Source organism: Chelon labrosus (assembly GCF_963514085.1).
Source record: "Chelon labrosus genome assembly, chromosome: 22".
Lineage (NCBI taxonomy): Eukaryota > Metazoa > Chordata > Actinopteri > Mugiliformes > Mugilidae > Chelon > Chelon labrosus.
The window spans coordinates 1,101,758-1,122,950 of NC_140355.1; the positions used below are offsets into that span (position 1 = coordinate 1,101,758).

At 39.6% G+C, this 21,193-nt stretch overlaps 2 protein-coding genes across 2 annotated transcripts; both read right to left on the reverse strand.

Moving 5' to 3' along the window:
* Positions 1–1,926: 1,926 nt before the first annotated feature.
* LOC311508083 (SWI/SNF-related matrix-associated actin-dependent regulator of chromatin subfamily B member 1-like) lies at positions 1,927–12,428 on the reverse strand. Its single transcript, XM_084572721.1, has 9 exons — positions 11,933–12,428; positions 10,832–10,943; positions 10,144–10,252; positions 8,560–8,697; positions 8,106–8,233; positions 7,778–7,944; positions 7,122–7,312; positions 4,772–4,903; positions 1,927–4,351 (listed from the first exon to the last, which is right to left on the reverse strand). Exons 1-9 carry the CDS (start codon positions 12,020–12,022, stop codon positions 4,312–4,314), a joined length of 1,107 nt encoding a protein of 368 aa, XP_084428847.1. The 5' UTR covers positions 12,023–12,428; the 3' UTR covers positions 1,927–4,311.
* Positions 12,429–12,518: 90 nt separating this feature from the next.
* On the reverse strand, positions 12,519–19,260 carry derl2 (derlin 2). The gene is made up of 7 exons (XM_084572722.1): positions 18,952–19,260; positions 16,668–16,733; positions 16,242–16,315; positions 15,913–16,006; positions 14,491–14,686; positions 14,267–14,357; positions 12,519–13,771 (listed from the first exon to the last, which is right to left on the reverse strand). Exons 1-7 carry the CDS (start codon positions 19,042–19,044, stop codon positions 13,666–13,668), a joined length of 720 nt encoding a protein of 239 aa, XP_084428848.1. The 5' UTR covers positions 19,045–19,260; the 3' UTR covers positions 12,519–13,665.
* Between the last annotated feature and the right edge of the window lie 1,933 nt (positions 19,261–21,193).

Sequence of the window (21,193 nt, forward strand, 5' to 3'; positions counted from 1 at the left end):
CTCCTTGCATCTGCCACTGACGTCAGCTCCAGCTCTGCCCCTATCACAGAGCCCGCATTCTGTATCAGTTTGTCCAGCCTCAATGTGCCCTTCTTCTTAGTGCTGCCTCCCCAGCACACGACAGTGTAGAACAGGGCACTGGCAACAATAGTCTGGAAGAACATGTCCAGCAGCTTCCGGGAGATATTAAACAACCTTAGCCTCCTGAGGAAACAGAGGTGGCTCTGACCTTTTTTGTATACTGAGTCTGTGTTAGCCAACCAGTCCAGTTTGTGATCAAGCTGTAGACCCAGGCTCTTATAGGTCTGAACCACCTGCAGTTGGGGCCTGGACCTCAGGAAATCCACTACCATCCTGCCCATCCCTGGTATACCCCACAATTGCAGAGTCATCTTAGAACTTCTGCATATGACATGACTCTGTGTTGTGTTTGAAGTCCGAGGTGTACAGGGTGAATAGGACAGGGGAGTGCGCAGGGGAGTGCTCACAATAGTTCCGAACATGCAGTTCCCCAACCTGATATACTGAGGTCTCCTAGTGAGCTTTCCAGGAAGTGAGTTGTGAGTCCACTCCCATCTCTATTAGCTTGTCTCTTAGAAGCAGGGGCTGGATGGTGTTGAATGTGCTGGAAAAGTCAAAAAAACACGATCCTCATAGCAGCACCGGTCTGTAGTCGTTCATCTCTCTCAGGTGTAGCTTTTTGGGGGCAGGGATGATCCTATGGAGATTCCCTGGAGGTTAATGTCTACTCAAAACTCACTGAACAGCCTATTCGAACTCTTACTGGCGTATGCAATCAGCAGACTGTGAAATCAGCTCACAGGATTTTACAGGACCCCTCCCATATTGTTTCCTGAGTTTGAGTGACTCCCCTCAGGACACAGACTTGCCTGTCCAGGCTGCAGGACACAGAGAAGGAAGATGACCTTCATCCCCAGGATGGTCCAGTTCTTAAATGCACACTGAACCCTGACCCACTTATAGACATTCTGTGTGGAGTTTGCATGTTCCTCCTGTGTCTGCGTGGGTCCTCTCCAGGCACTCCGGCTTTCTCCCACCATCCAAAGACATGCTGGTTAGGTTCATTGGTGATTCTAAATTGGCCGTAGGTGTGCTGTGAGTGTGAATGGTTGTCTGTCTCTCTGTGTTAGTCCTGCAATAAACTGGAGACCTTTCCAGGGTGTAACCTGCCTCTCGCCCAATGACAGCTGGGATAGGCTCCAGCCCCTCCGCGACCCTTCACAGGACAAGCGGTTACACAAGATGAATGAATGGATGATTGAGACTGTGTCTATTTTTTAGCTACTTTGTGCCTTTTTAAATTGCTCCTTGGGGTCAAATTAAGTAATTTCAATTTAGGATCATTATTTTTGTGACGGTAAGTAAGTAGTCATGCTTTGTGACCTGAGAAACATACATAAACAAATTTATAAATCTTCAAAGTGAAACAAAAAAAATGAACCCAGTAACCACAAGTTAGTTATTATTAAGTCTCACTAGTGTATGAGAACACCACATGTTAATGATGTAGAGGAAATATTCCATTTTGCAGCCTTTAATGAGGTCATTTTTAACAGTCATTGACATTGTGTTCCAGTCACATCCTGTCAGAATGTGGAGAATGGAGCGTTTTGTCCTTGCCGGTTTTTTTTTTTTTTTTTTCTCTCTTGTTGATTCTGAAGTTTACTCTGCTAAAAGTCAGAGGCCACTTCACTAGCCACTGTTTACATTGTTCTTCCTACAGATCAAAGACCAGTTTATCCGAAATTTTATTGAAAAATATTTTCGAAGAACACACGAACACAGGAATTGTCCTTAAGTAAAACATTTACTGGTTCTTTTCAATCCTTATTCATTAACCTTGCAGACAGACCTTTCACGATCATCTCAAGATTTAGAAATGAACACACATGATCTTCCCAACAGGTTTTCTTTATTGTTATTTTCATATAAAAACAAGTCCACTATAAAGGTAATTTTACAAAAGAAAAGAACAATAACCAACACGTTCAAGTTGAAAATCATCATTTTAAAAGACACATTTCGTTCTTGTCAGCTTGTTTTGTCCCGCTCTACTCGCCAATAAGGCTGCAGTGTTCTGACACTCATACAACATGAGGCACAACACAAACAGAAGTAACCGGGAGAGCCATTACTCCCTCATGCAACGGGTGCAGTATGAGTTAACTACGCTTTAGCATGCAGATGGACACTGATGCACATAATTGATCAGAATGGGTAACTAAGATCAGAACAATAAGTCTACATGCTAAAATCCAACCAACTCTCTAAATGGCTGCAACACTTAACAAGTTGGAGCCACAGATGACGAGTGAAGACTTGGTCTGGACAGCTGTTAACATTACCAGGAATGGCAAGTCATTCAGTCAAGCCATTAAGATTTTTTTTTGTCTTTAGGCTCCATCTCTGGGATCTTGTTTACCGACAAAGGTTTGACATACAAGTGTAGTTTGAATTTTTAGTCAATAAAATCTCCAATAGTAGTGAACAAATGATCATGTCAACTTCAGCCCATGGTATGAAGCCTCAAAACATCATGGTCTGTGTTCCCTCATAATGTTTTTTTCATCTCTTCTGATCAATAGATAGGCTGGACTGCCTCGTTGCATGGTATAATGTATTAGGAATGTCATGAGAACAGATACAATGATACCAAGTCGATACCAAAGTGCTACTTTTTTCTCGATGGTATAGTTGGGCTATCACTGACTTTGTAGGTATTAGAAATACTGGACAATAAAAGCATGAAGAATGGCGTCAGCAAATGCAGCTGCAGCAACGGATCAGTTGAGGCAAACACCTCACACTTATCAAAGGTGTGAGGTGTGAAACAGACATTAAGATGTGTACACTGAATTCAAGGTGAGCGTTGCAATTGTTAACTTGTTATCGACAAGACTTTCACATCGCAAAATATTACTGGCATTGTGTGTGAATTGTAACAGCTTCATTTGTAATCTTGTGATGCCTGTTAATTTAGTAGCTATGTCATTATTGTGTACTCTGTCAAAAAATGTGTACGTGTGTTTGCACATTTTGTGTGCAGCTGTTTTTTTTTTCTAAATTAAAGGCTTTTGCTGAAATACATTCATTGAAGTGATTTATCATTTTTGGGCTGAAAAATCGTGGATTACAGTGGTACTGGTATCAACTACCAAAGTACCGATCCCAACATCTTTAGTTTGCAGTGAATCACTACTATCATCACTACTATGTCTTACAATACTTCTCAATTCTGGTTCGTAACGATCTGCGATTCATATTCGACGAGAGGCACGGTCAAAACAGGTCACATGCACATTTCACTTAACTTGGCAACTATACTGATAATTATAATTATTCATGCAAAAACATTACTTGGTTTCAGCTTCAAAAATGTGATATGCTTCAATTTCTTTTAATTATTTTAAAACATTTGAAAATGATTTTCAATCATTTTGAGGTATGTCCTATCGGCTCAATAAAACAAGTGAAGGTATCACTTTGGACTCTTGACTGCTCTCTCTACGATAAAAGTTCAAGACGAGCTCTATCTACGGCAGCGAAATATTGCATGAATGCATGAGTAATGGTAATGAAATGACAGACTATACACTATAAGAGAATAATATTTTTCTGTACTGAGTTACTCCTACGTTTAGCACATTGATAGCACAGTGATATTAGTACTTATTCCAAGACACAAGTGAAATATGTCTAGGAATACTTAATGGTTACCTAATTACTGTTGGCTGCATCCGTGCCTGTCCTTTTCTTTCCAATAGTGATGTGACCATTTGCTCTGCTGCATAAAGCAATGCTTAATGATAGTTGGGGTGGTACCTAAATTAGCCTCATAATTGAGCCATTTATATTAAATTGGTAGACAGAGACATGACAGACCTCTGTTACAAATGTTAAGATCAGGGTAACGTCACACACTCAAGGTGTCATTTCTCTAACCATTTATACCGAGATTCAATAGCAAGTCTTTCGAATGAACAAGAGTAGCATGAAATTTTGGACAGTGTATGTAACGGACAATGGATAAGCTTCCTTAGTGATAAACACCACCTAGTTAAATGTGAGCTCCTGACTGATGAGAATGAGGCACACTGAAACACGGTGATGATAGAATGCCCATGGAGACTGACTACATGTGTGTGCTCATGTTGTCCAGATGTTTCTTCAATGCTTTAAATGTGACCTGTGTGTAGGTGTAACACTGTTTGTATTTACTGGATCGTTTCAGAGTAACAGCAGTCTCCAGACGACACGTAGTTTTAATGCAGCTTCATGTCTCTCCATGTTCTACCAGGAGGGGGCGGTGTTGGCAAGTCGTCGCATTCGCCTACAAACAAAGTTTAGTCACATTATTTTCTGCATAAACTGTGGAAAAGATCTTTTAGTTACACTACATACAGAGATCCATTAGGAGTAAATATAAAGAACAGATATACAAGTCTGTGTGTTTTAGTGTGGTGGCTGCAGAAAGCTTATTTTAAATGAGTTTGTGATCCCTGAATATTTAGTTCCCAGAATATAGTTCCATCCTCCTAATTATGATTTATCCATCAAATGACATATAATGGTTTCTGAATGTTTACATGAATACTTTTATTTGGTAGCACGTATTCTCCCGTGCTATTAAAGCCATTGATCCTAAAACCCCCAGTCCAACAAAAGTCATGTGGCATTAACAGTTTCAGTGAAACAGTGTATCGTATTTATCTAACGTATGCAACCATTTGTCCATATATCATTGTCTCACCTTGTGTTCCTGTCTTGGTCTCGGATCTTCTTCTCCATTTCAGCATCTGTAAGGGTCTCAAGCAGAGGGCACCACTGGTCTGCTTCGCCAGTGTTGCGGATGGCAATCTCTACTGTAGGTAGCGGATTCTCACTGGACAAATCAGAGGCATGACAGTTATGAATCAGTCCAACATAATATACCATGTACCATCAACACCATAAAAGGTAGAAAAAAGAAATTTGAGGATAAGACTGCTCCAAAGATAGGCTCATAGAAACTACCTTTAAGTTAATTAAAGGTGCAGTAGGCAGGATTGCGAAGATCCAGGACTTAGCCAAAAAATTTGAACATCGACAACTTCTCAGTCCCTCCCCACTTTCCGCTAAAGCCCAAAAAGGTCTCGCAAGCCCCTCCCCCCACAAGGGAGAGCTGTGCACGATAGAGCGCGTGCATATTACGTCCCGGCTCCTTCTACACGCCCGCGGCCAAGTGGTGCGAGGTGGTGGAGGGAGGGGAGGGCGCTATGAAATGTGTGTCCATGAGCAGTGATTGACACTCTGTTAGATACACCCCTGGGCCTGTATTCCTAAAGATTCTAAGAATCCTCTCAGAGAGCTCCTATCTTAGCCTAAAAATTCCTAGCTAGGAGTCTTAGCTTAGGAGTGATTCCAGAAAATTCTCAGAGAACTCTTAGCAAGGAATGGACAGAAACTCTTATCTTAGTGAGGAGGTGTGGTTGACCCCGTTGCTAGGTATGAGTCATCATTTCAAGAGGTGTGATTGGTTGATCCTAAAAGCTAGATAAAAATACACTTTTGGTGATAATTGGCCTAGCATGGACCGTCAAATTAATAGACTTAATAACAGAATCTAATCTCTATGAAGACTGTATAATTATAAATAATACTTTACATAAAAATAAATAAATAGTACGCTATACTTTAAAAAGTATCCTATAAAATGTGTGATTAAACTCAGGCCACTACCACAGTATTCACATGCTGATAGTTCTATTTATTTTCTTTCATTCATTTACCACACTGGTAACATTTTGCACTTCACCTATTTGGTATTAACAAGAGTAAAATGTCTCAGCTTTCATCAATTTCTGTGATTGCTAACCGGCCTAGAAGAAGCAGTGTTGGTTGGTGTTCAAATCTTCCAAAAACCGAACAGCAATGGAGAAGAAATGAAGTAGGAAACCCAACTGGACAGAGGAACTGTGTTTGCTTCTGGATCAACTGGTCAATGAGAATAAAAGTGTTTAAGACGTAGATTTGGCCCCAAGTCATCACTGCTGCATTGTTGCATTTTTCCTGTTGCTAAATACATCAGTGTTGTGATGACTTTCATTTCCGATGATACAGTGGTCCCTCGCTATAACGCGGTTCACCTTTCGCGGCCTCGCAGATTTTTTTAGTGCAATTTTGCATGCTTTTTTTTTTTTTTTTTTTTTTACAGCGCATTGTTTTTTGCGTACAGTACAGAATGCGTTCAGCTTGCCAAATTTACATATAGGCCTACAGTATCTTTGATCGCTGGCAGTGTGACTGAAGTGCGGTATGTTTGCAAGTTATTGAGAAAAGTGTATAAAGTGTGTAGTGAGGGGTTTTGCAACCGTAAAACATTTATAATCATTGTAAAAAATAAAGCTGACTACTTCGCGGATTTCGCCTATTGCGGGTTATTTTTAGAACGTAGCCTAACTCCCGCGATTAACGAGGGACCGTATTGCGATTGTAACAAGCTTGATTGTCATTCAGTGTTTGGAGAATATCGCTCCTGTCTCTTCTTTCAGCCATTTTCTCCTCTGCTTAAGAAATTCCTAAGGCTCCTAAAAGTCCTCCTCCCTGCTCTTAGCAGATCTCACCTTAGGAGCACTCTTAAGAGCTAAGATTCTTTAGGAATAGCTTTTATCTTTACTAGGAGCTACTCCTAACTTTGAGAGGGAAACGTCATGATTCTAAGAATTTTCTTAGAATTTGTCCACTAGGAGCAACTCTTAGCGCTAAGAATCTTTAGGAATACGGGCCCTGGACTTGATTGGTGCATCTGGATGTGGAGCGGTGGATGTCTTGCAAATCGCGCTACAGGCTCTAGGTGGGGCCAGAGGAGCCGAATTTTTTTTTAAATGACCTGCTTCATGCAATTATACTTGAACATAGGGTCAGTTTCAGCAAATATGACAGAAAGTTAGTTTTATAAAAGTTGCCTACTGCACCTTAAAGGATTAACTTCAAGTCAAACCTAATATGACTCTATTGCCAGTGCATGTGCAGTAACGTTTGCAATGCTGGGTCAATATGTGCTTATTTTGTTGCACTATACGTTGCGGCACTTTGTCTTATGTCTTAAGAAGCTGAGTTACCTGAAGGCATAGGTTCTCTGGTGCCAACTGAGCTGACCACGAATGCTGTAGGCAATAGTGGTGACAAACTCTCCGCCGAGACCCAGCTCAGAGCACAGCTTCAGTGCAAATGACTCTGGGGAATTCTCCCTCTCTGACATGTCCCACTCAAACTGGTCCACCAGAGAGATGTTCCCCACATGGATGTTCAGCTGAGTAACACAGGAAAAAAATTATTTACACAGTGTCTTTTACCACCTTATCTCGAGTTGTGAATTTGAATATGATAACATAACAGTGGCATCTCTGTCTCATTCCAATTACTCAAACTTGCTCCTTCAACGGGGTGCAACTGGCTTGCCTCCATCAGCCAGTCAAGTTACAGCCATGTCTTTTCAAGTCTATGGTTGTTGTAAGTGTTTGCAAAACATCAGCCATTTAAACAGCTCGATGCTAGCCTTAAAAAAGAGAACAAAACATGAAGATATGGACCAACAATGAAGTCCACTCTTTATACAACCTGTATGTTCTGATGTTGTATATGAGTGTTCTGTGTATGTCACACAGAACTAACTGAGACTGCTTTATCAACTGGCTGCCTGCTAAAATTCAGAATAAAAATTAATTAAAAAAACATCTCAAGGTTTCTAGGAGGGCTACTTGGGTGCACAACCTACCTTAATGATGACTCTCTGGTCTGCCTGCTCTTCTAGTATGCTGTCAGTGGGGTAGGACTCAATTTGTTGACGAATTGCTGAGGCAATGGCTGGGACAAAGGCCAGAGGATTCAGGTCTAGGTCATCACACAAAATTTCAGCAAACATCTCAGGGGTCATCAGTTTCTCTGAGGAGAATGCATAGATACGAATAAGAATAACAATAAGAAAAACCTTTATTTGTCCCACAATAGGGAAACTGCAGAATTTTTATTTTTTTTTTAAGATATTAGAAAGGATACAATACCGGATGTTTTGGATGTTGGCCAGCTAGTGGACGTATATTTACCATTCATGTTCCATGTGAAGGCATCTCGCAGTTTCTGTCCGTCTATCTCCATGTCTAGACGAATAGGAACCAGTGCCTCTATCTGGGCTGCGTTTTCATGGATCACTGCAGGATCGTGGTCATCAAAACTGAGTGACATGCACACAGCTCTATGTTAGACTGTTATTGTCCATGCAATTTAAGACTCTTTCTGTAAATATCCTGTCTGAATAAAGCAGGAATAGTGAATTTAGACAAAACACACTTCTCAACTGGTGTTGATAACGTCACTTAACTTATAAAGGTTATGTGGTGTTGTTAAATTGGACTACTGGAATATTTTTTTTGTTATGTGTTTCTAATGCTGAGTAATAATTTCAATAACATATATATTTGAAGTGATTTGCAATTTAGTTCATTGCTTTTATTTACATTGTACACAATGACTCAACATTTTTAGAATGAGTGTTCTCACCACAGGGGAAAGGTCCTCTTCTTGTCACGGCCCATGCGGTTGCGGTTGATGGTGGTGGAGCATGGTACAGCATCCAGATGGTGAGAGCTGTTGGGTAGGGTGGGGACCCACTGACTGCTCCTCTTCGCTTTTTGCTCCCTTTATAGAAACGACAAACATAGGCTATGTCCAGGTACCATTTGTAGACATGTATGACTATGTATATGGTGAAACAAAGATGTCAAATGTCAAAAAAAGAAAGCACACAATGTTTTACGTTTTTTGCACCATTTTATCATTATTGATTGAAAAAAAATTGCCATCAGCCAGCTTGTACTGTATATTGGCTCACCCTCTGTCGACAAAACCAGTGAGTATACTGTATGTGCCCTCTACCTTTGTCCTCTGTAATCAATAAGTATATTAAAGCAAGAGCAGAGGTACCTGCTTTCATAAGAAATGAGTCATGGCCCTAACTCATAGAAATCTTTAACCTCAGAACAACAGTGCCTGTGATGTTCCTTCAGAGTCTGCGGTTAGGCCCAGTGCTAACTGCCCCATGCGAGTGAAAAATAGAATCTGTGTTTTGACAAAACATGAACAGGAGCTGAAGTAAAGCTTTGTGATTTTCAGTTCTTTACACTAGTCTTTCCTCTGAGTTCATTAATGAAGGAGTCTTTACTGTGAGTTTAAATATCTGCAGCTCCATACACCAGCAAAGATCCACAGGAGAATAATGGATACTGGTACCAAGGAATAGGCAGGCACATTAAAGCATGAAATGGAAGCAATTACCTGCAAACTAAAACTATCAAATGTTGAAATTATCATGTTAGCTGTGTCATACTGAAAAATAACTGTAAAACTTACAGTGCACTCATCGAATTTTGCTTTGCTTGCTTCTCTATTTTGTGTAAAGAACTCTGGGACTAGACACTTCGCAGAAGTTGAGTCATACATATGTTTGTATCTCTGAACCTCTTCAGTTAACGTTTCCCTGTTCCAACTTTATTGATCCAAAATAATCAATTTGAAAATTGCGGCAGTGGAGAAGCAGCAGATGGAGAAGAAGTGGACTAGCCGCTACTACCAAGAGGACCAATCACAGCACTTGTGGTCTGTGTTGCTGCGACGTGTAGTTCCATTTCTGGGGAGGTGCACATCAGGCTACTGTGTCAGGGTCTGCGTAGGATCCGTGTATGGTCTGGGCTGTCGCCGTAGCTACGGCATCAAATTGACGCAGGTAGCATAAACCACCTAATACACATCTGTATTTGAAAGACCACTCTTTCAAAATGTTGTGAGTGAATCAAAAGACAGATTTCTGTTCAGCCATTTAAAATGAGTAAACCCTGATGACTTCTTCTGGACCATTCCTGCAGATTTGTGCTCCCTTAATGAGTAAAGCTGCTCATTAAGTCTTAACTACAGCGTATCTTACTTTTGTGGTGTGAGAAGTATTTGGGCTAGGATAAAGAAGGTCACATTCACTGACACACACTTTAAGGCCAGGAAAAACCATAACAAGATTTCAAAATGTTGAAATTGTAAAATAAATTCATAAAGTGCTACCTACAAGTCTCCCATCACCTGACAAAAGTTTACCTGAGGTATGCTGGGGGCTCTGTGCTGATCGACACCGCCTTGTATTTCTCATCATTACCCTCAAAGATCTCTTCACATTCTGAAGCCTTCAGCAGAGTAACACTGGTGGCTGCACATGGACAATGGACAAGAAAATAGAGACACACATCAGCAACAACATACAACAACATGCAATTCTCTTCATTAAACGCCCTGCGCACCAACACACCGTAGTTTGTACGGCAGGATCAAAACCAAGAATGCACCAATGACATATAAAGGGGACAGTTTTCATTAGCAATGCTTTAATACTTTATGTTGATACTTTAATACTACTGCACATTTTGAAAATAATATTTATGTGCTTAGACTGATCAGTTAGTGTTGGCCACAAACCACAAGCACTTTCCCTTAATCAGTTACACAGGTTAGCACTGGTGACTACAACTATTATCAGTCAGTTTCACTCCCTAAAACCCTAGGGACTCAGGCATCAGCCGGCATAATTCCTTCAACCAATTCTACATTCTGCTTGAGATAATATCAAAATTGACAAGTCATCTGATTAAAAAAATGAACTATTTCTATCTAAAACAGAATTGCTCATATCAGCATTATTCTGCACTGTATGTAAGCCACAGACCTTCCAGACTGGTAGTGGTCCAAACTATTTAATGTTCAGTGTGAAAGCGAAAGACGAAACACTTGCCGTGAGACGATGCTACGATTTTCTTCCTCTCCTCCACAGAGGCAAGCCTCCTCCATAAAGACGGATATCTTTTATAGAGAGACCCCCTGAACATCCGCAGATAGTTTCCAACCTGGACAGCAAAAAGGACATGTTTACGTAGGCCAATACTAAATAAATGTTAGAGGAAACCCAAACACAGAAACCCAGTAAAAAAAATAAAAAATAAAAAAAACTGTCTACAGAGATATGATTAAGAACACTATTTGAAATTTAAATCATCATGTAAACTATCCACCTAAGCACTGAATTGAATTACTGCTAAAAAAGTGAACGTGTGTTTAAACTTTATAATAACTGTTTTAATTTAAAAAACGATGTGTATAATGTGAGTACTCTTAATTCCGGCTGCAGATAAATCTCACCACAGCATTAAGCTGCCAGCACCAGAGAGGATGATCAAATGGTCAAAAAGCTGTTTGGTCTCATCAGATCATCTTGTTCCTAAGTCTCTCCAGTGCCAGGTAGCTTAGTGAGACAAGGCTTTTCTTAACTACACTGCTTACTGTTTACAGTGAGCAGAGGTTGTCCTTCAATACACCTTTTTTGTCTTTAAATATTTTCAGTCTTTTCTACATCTAATGTCTTTCACGTAGTCAGTTGGACAAGTGGTTACTTTGTTTCCCCAAAATAGCTGGTTTGGAACCACATTAATTTTGTTGAATCGGGAGGTTCAAAAGTAATGCATCTAGTAAAATATCTGGACTCCATTCTAACTCCTCGAACTCAGTTCCCACTTATTCTCACGTTACTTAATGTTGATGTAACCCTAGTGGTCGTTACTCTGTGGTATACATGAATAAGAAGTTACAGCTAAAACGGTCAGGCTATTTGTTATTTGGGTTGGAACGACACAGTAAGAGTTTAATTTGCCGGCTGCCGAGCTGTCTATGTGTTATTAGCTAGGCTTTATTCTGTTTGTCGTTTTCTGGCATTTCTTTGTTTATGAAGCCATCAATGGGGGTCGTTAGCATGCTAGCATCAACTAGCCAGAAGAATAGATAAGTGAAGCTAGCATAAGGGAGCTAAGCACTGAAAGTCAACCAACAGATAGCCACATACCTCCGACCCCACCATGTAAAAGTCCCCATCTTGTTCTAACTGAAATTTAACTGGCTTCTGGCCAAACGTTTTACTTAGAGCTAATTGCATCTTTGTGTAGTCGCTATCCAGCTAACTAATAACTCGCCGTCTCCTCTTCGGGTGCGTTCGGGGACTATGGTAAAAATGAGGAATCAAGAAATCACATAGTCCTCATTGGAAACAGCGTTTTCGCCAGAATTCCGCATTTAAGAAACAGTCTTCTTGGAAGATATCTGCTCAGTAAGTGTAAAACGGCATAATAACCTAAACAAAATGCAAGTTACAGCACTGTATACGCGTCCGGCTTTAGGAAGTATGGTAAATAAACGCATACAACTTTTGTAAGGGTTTTTTCCGAATGTTTTAAACGCTGCATTGGACACAACACTTCGTTCTTTCAAGGTAGGGGAACAATTTCCAAATCTCCTTACCGCCCCTACAGATGTGAACTGGAATCAGTTTTAACTCCTGTCTGAAAACTTTCTATTTCACTCTGATTACTCATGTGAATCTAGTGTTGTGTAATGCAGTGAACACATATTTAGTTAGATCAAAAGAAGACATGTAAAGGACAAATGCAGATGTATAATTACAAACAGTACAATGAAATACAGCTCATTAGGTTGAGACAGGTTGTGACATTAAGGGATACCTGCATGGTGTCATTTAATGAGGATGTGAGAGTCATTCATATCTCCAACAGCAAAATCAAACCTTATTTTTATAAGTTTTCTTTTTAAAGAGAGAAGTAAAATAGAATCCCCCTGTCAGCTCTATTACAGAAAAGGCTGGATTTGTTCTACTACATTCCCCATCTCAGCCTGCTAATAATCAGATTGCTAGAAATTAAACTTAAATCTTGTGATGGATGTTTTTCCTATGCAGTTCAATCATATATTAAATATACAATATTAAATGTTCAAAAAATGTATTAAATAAACAAACAAGTATTGTCACATACAAATAATAAGCAGGACCCTTCCATTTTTAAAAGTAGATTGTGTATTATATGTGTTACTTAAGGCTGTTTGTACCAAGAGGACAGAAAAAAAGAAGTATAAACAATGTTTTTAAGTGAATATAACTGAAGGTGTTGAACAAACTGGACAATGAAGTTGAGGACATAGTATAAACCCTGATATCTTTATGGTACAATGAGAGACGCAGCTAGACGATCTTTTCTGCTGACATTATGTTGTCTGTACGAATCTAAATTTGCTGAGACGGCTTTGGTTTCATGTAATGCTAATACAGTTCAAAGAGAAGAAACCAAAGCATCATTTGCAACACACATTTATTCTTTAAAAAAGTGAAATGAAAAATGGACTAGCCATCTGAATATATTTTACGGTCTCCATTTTTCCTTTTTTTTTATATATACGTAGGTGTAAGTCGATATTTCTTTTGTCTGAGATGAAGACAACGTCACCCAAGCTCAAAGGCTCCACCGTCCAAAGTTCCAGCAGAAGCTTGTGTTCTCTCCAATAGTCTTAGAGCAACAATCTGGCATCAACAAGAGTTTTTGAGGATGATTAAAGCCAACATACACAGACAACAGATGGTTTCCTCCAGATCAGTTTTGGTTGTTTGGCATTCTTCATCCATAACTAAACAAACGTGTCAAAAACAAAGACCATGTTTGTCCTCTTCATCTCTCTGAGGGAAGGTCTTTGGAAGTGACCTGACAATCAGGGATGAAATGGAGGGCATGTTTATCCTCCAAGGCGCTGTCCTTCTCCCCAAGCAAACCCTCCTGGACGCTCCTCAGGCAGAGGGTTGTAGTTGGCATCTTCTTCTGGAGTGTCAAACAGCATCTTTCTGTGATAGATACACAGCAGGAGGAATAGATATGAGCAATTTCTACAGACACCAACACACAGTTTCCGTGTGAAGTAATATGGACAACGTAAAGGAGATATGTCCATATTCCATTTTGCAGATAAGCCTTTAAAAGATGGTTTCACAGTTCTTCAAATCTATCTTAAAATGTGCCCATATTCACCCTGCTCCTACTAATTATTGAAGTATCTCCTCTTAATGCGATGCAGTGTTTATATTGCGGTGTTTTTAAGATTTAAATTCTCCATCTGATCTAAGGAGGAGGTGAAGTCATACAAAGAGGAAATTTGGATTAAACACAGCAACTTTGGAAGATCAACACTTGACTGAACCTACAAAGACAGTAAAACCTCAAAAGACTTTCAGTTAAACTTCACTATGTATTTTTGTTAAGCACCATGACTATGGATTTTATCCCTCACTGATGTTAAATTGGTAAAGACCAAAACTATTAAAAAGAAACTGTAGACTCACATGATAGATGGAGTCTTGAGCCACCTTCCACCACCTGGCTGGTTGGGGAACACATCCTCTAGGAAGAAGTAGACATGGCCAACAGCGATACCTTAAGAAAGGGGGGGAGAAAAAATTATACCTTTCACCACCAACCACACACCAGTTCACTTTACTAGTACTGAGTTAAGTGAACAAGTGTGTATCAGCAATAAATAATTATTTCAGATGACAGTCATAGACACCTAAAAGGTCCACGATGATGGAGTTGCCAAGCAGAAGTGAAAACCCCATCAGCACCCATGGCAGGAAGGGTGCCTGGAAATTGAGGAGGCCGAAGAAATTCATGCGAACATTTGGGTTCCGTCGACTCCACACATACACCAACATGATGGTGAAGGCCTGGCCCAGGAACACCAGACTCACAAAAGTACCAAATATCTAGAACCGTGTTAAGGAATGTGCCAAAGTAAGTAATGAACTCCACTGTTGGTATTGCTTCTATAACTATTGGTTTTAGGCCAGTTACACACTCTCTGAATCTCATAATCAATGCAGCACTGAGGCTGAAAAGTGGCTGATGGTATGTCCTTCTTATTTGAGGAGCACATGCAGATTGTCAGTGTTAAGTTACTCTTGTTTTCTGATTCGTGGCAGTTAGATATAACACTCTTCAACTGACTCATTGACATGCAGCATGGCACTGGCATGGTGTCAATGTTAATGGTCAGACCATATCTAAGCACATGTTTCCTTTTAGAGGGATATTTAGAACAAGCAAAAAAACAAACAAAAAAAAAACTGTGGCACTCCACAATTACAGTATTCCCAGATGACTAATAGACGAAAGGACTATTACCAGATCCGCAGCAGCATTTGACGGAACTGGTATAAATTGATAAATTAAACTGTTATGGCAGTGAATCCTCTGCTGCAGGGGTGTACTGAGAGTAAATGTACAGTGTACTTTAATGGGAGTTATTATGAGGTTAAGAGCAATACCAGTGTGGTGTGCCTCAAGGTAGTTGTTAAGGGCTACTTCTGTTACAAATGATTTGCCATGAATATTGATTTATACCACTACTGCAGTGTATGCAGATTTGAGCTACAGTTTAGCACCCTAGCTGTCAGTGCAAAGAGATGGCATCAGTGGAACATAGAGTAAGAAACCCACAATATAATTTATCTAAACCTGTTGTAAATAACGCCAAGACATAGAATGAATATACCTTTTTTTGACTTTCTTCAGCCTCACTAAAAGGTTACTTATTCTTACTTATTGTTTTATTTATTTATTCTTTCACTTTTCATGCATATTTTCTCTCTATTCTTCTGGCATTCAACATACAGTATATATGTGAACCTTGCTAAATTTGAATGAGCTGGTCAATAATAATGTATGGTACTAAAACAAGAGTATCATAACATTAGCCACCTTTTTTCACTCACAATTAATACATAAGCAAAATGTAATGTAATGTAGTCTTGGTAGCTCTCAAGAAATGAATCGAGAGCTGCAGTGGGTAAGACTAATGATAATGGCATCATAGACACAAAAACACATTATTTGTAGAAGTGAAAGGGCAGCATACGCTAAAGGTAAATCACTGGTCATTGTTCACTGAAGACCTCATAATCTGTTTTTGAAAGAGTCACAGGAAGGATACAGTCATCAGAAGCCCACCAAAGAGAAACATGAAGACAAAGTCAGCCGTGCGTCCCCTGAAAGAGCCTTCCTCTAGCATACGACAGTATCTGTACCTGAAAGCAGATGGTTAAGGAAACCTGTGCACACATTCTGTGAGAACCATTGTACAGATCCTCATTCTCACCTAAATACTTCAAACTGTGCTTTTGGTTTGTTTGTGAAGATTCCACTCTAGTGTCAAGTTTTAACATCCCACCTCTAAAACCACACATGGAGCTTTCAAAACAGAAAGTATGCAAACTAACTTTATATGCTAATAACAGTGAGAGCTGGAACTACAAAGGATACAGAAAAATCATATTGAACAGGAAATTGAAGCCAACTGGACCAAAAAACAGGAAGTTGGTTATAAGTCGCCATACCTAGAAAAAGAGAGAGAACATTCAGCTGCAGACAACATACAAAGGGGAACACCACGTTTCAGAAACCATTTCTTTATTTCAAAAACACGCATTTAATAACTATTGTATGCAGCTGGTCAACACACAAGTAAAACAGACCCAGTCATATGTAAATTATAACCATTTTCTATTTCTATCTGATTTTATCTGACAATCTACATAAACAGTGAAATGTCTTTTCATTTCAACAAAAACTATTTCTGATCATGAATGTATCCTCGTACAATAGTGATTTCACTTACCTCTATATTTACTAACTGCAAACAAAAAGTGAAATGTTATGTGTCCTGACATTGAGGGTCCGATTATTTACCTGGTAATTCCTTAGAATCAAATCCGGATTAAAGTAGAGCTGAAATGGTGTGATGATCTCTAGTTGCTGTGAGAGAAGACAAAACAAAGTCATTTTCAAGGCGCTTAAAACACGGACACAAAGTTATTTTTCCAAGTTGGTCAAAAATGAACATACAACCATGGAAGATGAGATTTTCTAACAAATTTACTGAAAGTGTGTAGAGCCTATACAGGAAGTAGTAATCAGATTAGGCCATGATCAGTTAGCGTTCTCGTCTGTGCTTGTGTTCACATGATCATTGGTCACAGCCAAATGGTCCAGAAAAGCATTCATTTCTAGCCGAGCACAAATAACAGCTACTTGACAAATGTGTCAACTGTGGGGATTTTGAACCAGGCTCAGTATTGCTGTGCTGCTATTACTCTACTTAATTTTATTTTGTTATCAAGCAAAGCCAAATGACGGCTTAATGAATTGTGAAACTAGCCATTTTAATTTTGAATATGTGGCATATATAAGCAAATAATGTGTATTAAGAAATCTGTTCTGAGATCTAACGGTATGGTAGGACCTGCCTGCTGAGTGAGACCAGCTAGTCACAGCCCTCTTCCCAAGATGACTCGTGCAACTCAGTGTCAAGTTGGTGTCAGCAAGTACGCTTGAGCGCCCAAGTCAACTTGTCAAGCTGAGCCAGTCTGTGCTATACCTATTGTCTACTCTGCTTTATTTTCTGTATTAAAACGCTTTCTCCTCCATTTATACGTCTCAGACATACATTTGTAAGTGCAAATGCCAACAATACATTTTAAACCATAAACCTGCATTGAATAAACACGCAAAACTAAACCCTACCTTTAGAAAACAGAATGTCTAAAATAACAGGAAACAGGAGGTTAGTAAAATTACTTTAAAAAAATGGCACAAGGCTAGGTGCAGATGTCTCTTTCGAGTCACACACAGTGTCAAGCTTCAGCATCTGATCAGGAAATAATCGAGCTGTAGAACATCAGTCAGCTTTATGCTGCACAACACAACTAATTAAGTGATAAGTGATCTGAAAAGTTATCCACATATGGATAGTCAATGAATGTTGAACTTTATAGTAGCTACACTTCTATGATTTTAGTCTATTTGTCTATATTCTGTCCCATCTGCATCATGGAAAGTAATGCTGGTTTTACTGCTAGCAGTTCCTGTTCAAATTCTACAGGCAACAATCGCCTCAAGTGCTGAAATAGTGCAGAATAAATGTAAACCTGATCTAACAGTAAGGTGCTTTACTGTGTCAACTGGGTGACAGGTTGGAGAAGATCGATGAGAGGAGGGTTATCGCTGCTAAAATTCAATATTTGGATTTTTCTATTGAGCCCCGGGGAGATGCCTGCATGACTTGCAGAGATCAAGTCCAGCAACTATATCACAGAGAAAACACAGCCACCACCCTGTGTGGCGTGAAGTGTGATAGCAGAGAATGCAGGCGTCATTTACACTGTGCTTTCTCTAGTGTGTTATGGTGCATTATTAAAACAGAAATATGATCAAGGAGGGCCCAGGGCAGTCGAGCAGCTGCAAGCACATACCAAGGAAGAACAAGGAAGAAACATTTAGCTCTCAAAATGAGAGCAATTGTTGTACTCAGTCTCCAAACACTTACAGAGTGTTGTCAGAAGTTGAACTGATGTAATAAAGTTGTAAACATGCTCCTGTCACCACATTTAAAGTGTGGTTGTTGGCATCACATATATCAAATAGACTTATTTTATTTTTTTTCAATAATACAATTTCCCAGTTTCAATATTTAATTTGTACTTTCAGATACATGTAGGGTCTGGATGGTTTACAAAGCCTTGAATTGATTCAACCTGTAAACATCACAATGACTTTTGTAGACAGAAAATATGTTACGGCGACTAATGTGTTTGTGAAAGGAAGCTGCTTTCCAACGTTACGTGGAGGGAAATGCACAGATGCGTGCAATATACGTGTCTACATTCCCAGATTTCGAATAGGGTTTCGTGTGGGTCCCCTCCAGAGTGAACACCACATAGCTAGCTGCTACCTTACAGGAAGACACTACATATGGAGCTTTCCATAAACTGTTACGCTATGTTTATGATAATGGTTCATCAGTGGTGACATCCTAGTTAACAACGTTCAGACACGTATCCCTTTTAACAGGAGCTGTAGCGAAACCACTGAACCACCGAGATAGCAGGAGAGTAGTAACGACCTTCCGCTAGCCGTGTTAGGAGGCGCCGGACTATACCCTGTCGAACACGAAGAACACGTGAATTCGTCTTACCACTGCAGCGGTTGTGAGGACGCAGGCGGTTGTGTATGCCCTGGTTACAATAGGAATCTGTAAGTACTCCTGTTGTAGTGTCTGGTAAGCCATTTTGGACAGACTGAAAGCTTCCGGCACTTTCTTGACACGTCATTCTACAAAGCGAAACGTGGTGCGTTCACGTATGCGGGAGAAATTTGCAAGACAGCCTCCAGTGCTCTCAAACCAAATAAAGACGTGTTTCCTCGCACAGTTGTGAGATGGCTTTATATATTTTTGTAGTCCCCGCTTTTCAGTGACATGGTGCAGCTTTAAATGAATGTATTCCTCTTGTACCTTCTTCTTCTTCTTCTTCTTCTTCTTATTATTATTATTATAAAAAGGTATACATAAAAGCCCACGTTGGAATGTGTCTAAATTTTATATCAAAACTCTGAATTAATTAACTTAACTACAAGTGAATAAACTATAACTATTTAAAATAATTTATGTACTGTACAAGTCAAGAAAGGACACACATTCCCTATGACTACGAAGGAACACATATGGAATTATGTAGTAAACAAAAAAGTGTTCAGCAAACCAGAATATGTTTTATAGTTATGTTGTACATAGGCAGGGTTGGTATACAATGAATATCCCTGTTCAGTTGCTCTTCTAATTATGGCAAGGACCACTCAACCAAGTAAAGAAAAATAACAGTCCATCATTACTTTGGGACATGAAGGTCAGCCAGACTGAAACTTTTAAGACGTCTGCATGTATCCTTAAGTGCAGTTGAGAAAACCATCAACTGCTGTGATGAAACTGGCTCACTTGAAGAAAGCAAGACCATGAGTTACTTTTGCTGCAGAGGTTCATTAGCGTTACCAGCCTCTGAAACTGCAAATTAACAGCAGCCTGGATGATTAGAGCCCACATACATGCTTCACAGCATTCAGGGTGGTTGTGGCTCAGTAGGCAGAGTGGGTTGTCCACAAACTGGAGGCCCTCCCTGGAACATGCAGTGCCTGCTCCTTGACGCTGATGTGTGCTTGTGTGCTTACTAATAGGTAGAAAAGCTATATAAATACAAGACCATTTACACAACTCAACTGTTTAGAAGAGACTGTGTGAATAAGGCCTTCATGGTTGAACTGGTGCAAAGAAGTCACTACTGAGGATGAACAAGAAAAACAAGGTATGGCTGTCAGAGCTGTGAAAACTGTTTGTTTGATGAGATTTTTGGTTCCACCTGCCATGTCTTTGGAAGACACAGAAAAGGATGTGTGGTTCTTACTGTGAGGCATGGAGGAGGAGGTGTGATGGTGTGGGGGTGCTTTGCTGGTGACACTGTTGGTGATTTATTTAAAATTCAAGGCACACTGAACCAGCATGGATACCACAGCATTCTGTAGCAAAATGCTATCCCAACATACCATCTCAATTGAGCTTAGTGGGACCATCATTTGTTTTTCAGTACCCCAAACCCACCTTCAGGCTATGTCAGGGCTATTTGACAGAGAAGAAGAGTGATGGAGTGCTGCATCAGATGGCCTGGCCTCCTCAATCACTCGACCTAAACACAACTGAGATTGTTTGGAATTAGTGGAAAGCCATTCCAGGTGAATGAAGCTGACTGACTGACTGACAAGTGTTCAAAGCTATGATCAAAGCAAAATGGTTACTTTGAAAAATCTAAAAAGTAAAACCGGTTGAACTATTTTTTTGTTTACTACATTATTCCATATGTGTTCATTCATAGTTTTGATGTCAGTATTAATCTACCACGAAGAAACTAATAAAATAAAGAAAAAAAACATTGAATGAGAAGCTGTGTCCAAGTTTTGACTGGTACTGTACATTTCAGCTTACCATAAAAAATATAAATCAAAACCTAAAATGGGTTTTTTGAATGTGGAGCCAAATAATGCTTCCTCCACTGTCATGCATGTAGATGGATTATTATTATTATTATTTTGGATTAGATGAGTTGAGTTCTTCACAAAGGCTACGTTTTACATTAGAGTTGCAAGGTATTCCCTGTTGCTTTATTATTAATGACAATAAAGTGTAAAATTTTATATCATATCACATCATATATCATTAAGCTGTGGTTCATCATCCACTTGCTTTTTTAGGTTTACTGACTGTTGGGTGACCCACAATTGGACAATTATTGACCAGAAGACATGAGACAGCATGTATAACTAACAAACTACAGACTGACATAATCAAAAAGGTTCGGAATGTTTGTCAAAGATGGAAAAACAGGGACAGT

Bases quoted from the DNA above. Each gene is read 5' to 3' on its own strand.
- LOC311508083 (XM_084572721.1), bottom strand. From the start codon at position 12,022: ATGCAATTAGCTCTAAGTAAAACGTTTGGCCAGAAGCCAGTTAAATTT. The intron at 7,313-7,777 runs GTAGGTTGTGCA...TGTGTTACTCAG, and splicing joins ACCAGAGAGTCATCATTAAG to CTGAACATCCATGTGGGGAA. The intron at 4,352-4,771 runs GTGAGACAATGA...CTTTGTTTGTAG, and splicing joins GACCAAGACAGGAACACAAG to GCGAATGCGACGACTTGCCA.
- derl2 (XM_084572722.1), bottom strand. From the start codon at position 19,044: ATGGCTTACCAGACACTACAACAGGAGTACTTACAGATTCCTATTGTA. The intron at 16,734-18,951 runs GTAAGACGAATT...CTTCTCTCACAG, and splicing joins TCCTCACAACCGCTGCAGTG to CAACTAGAGATCATCACACC. The intron at 16,007-16,241 runs GTATCCTTTGTA...ATCTGCTTTCAG, and splicing joins CTGTTCAATATGATTTTTCT to GTACAGATACTGTCGTATGC.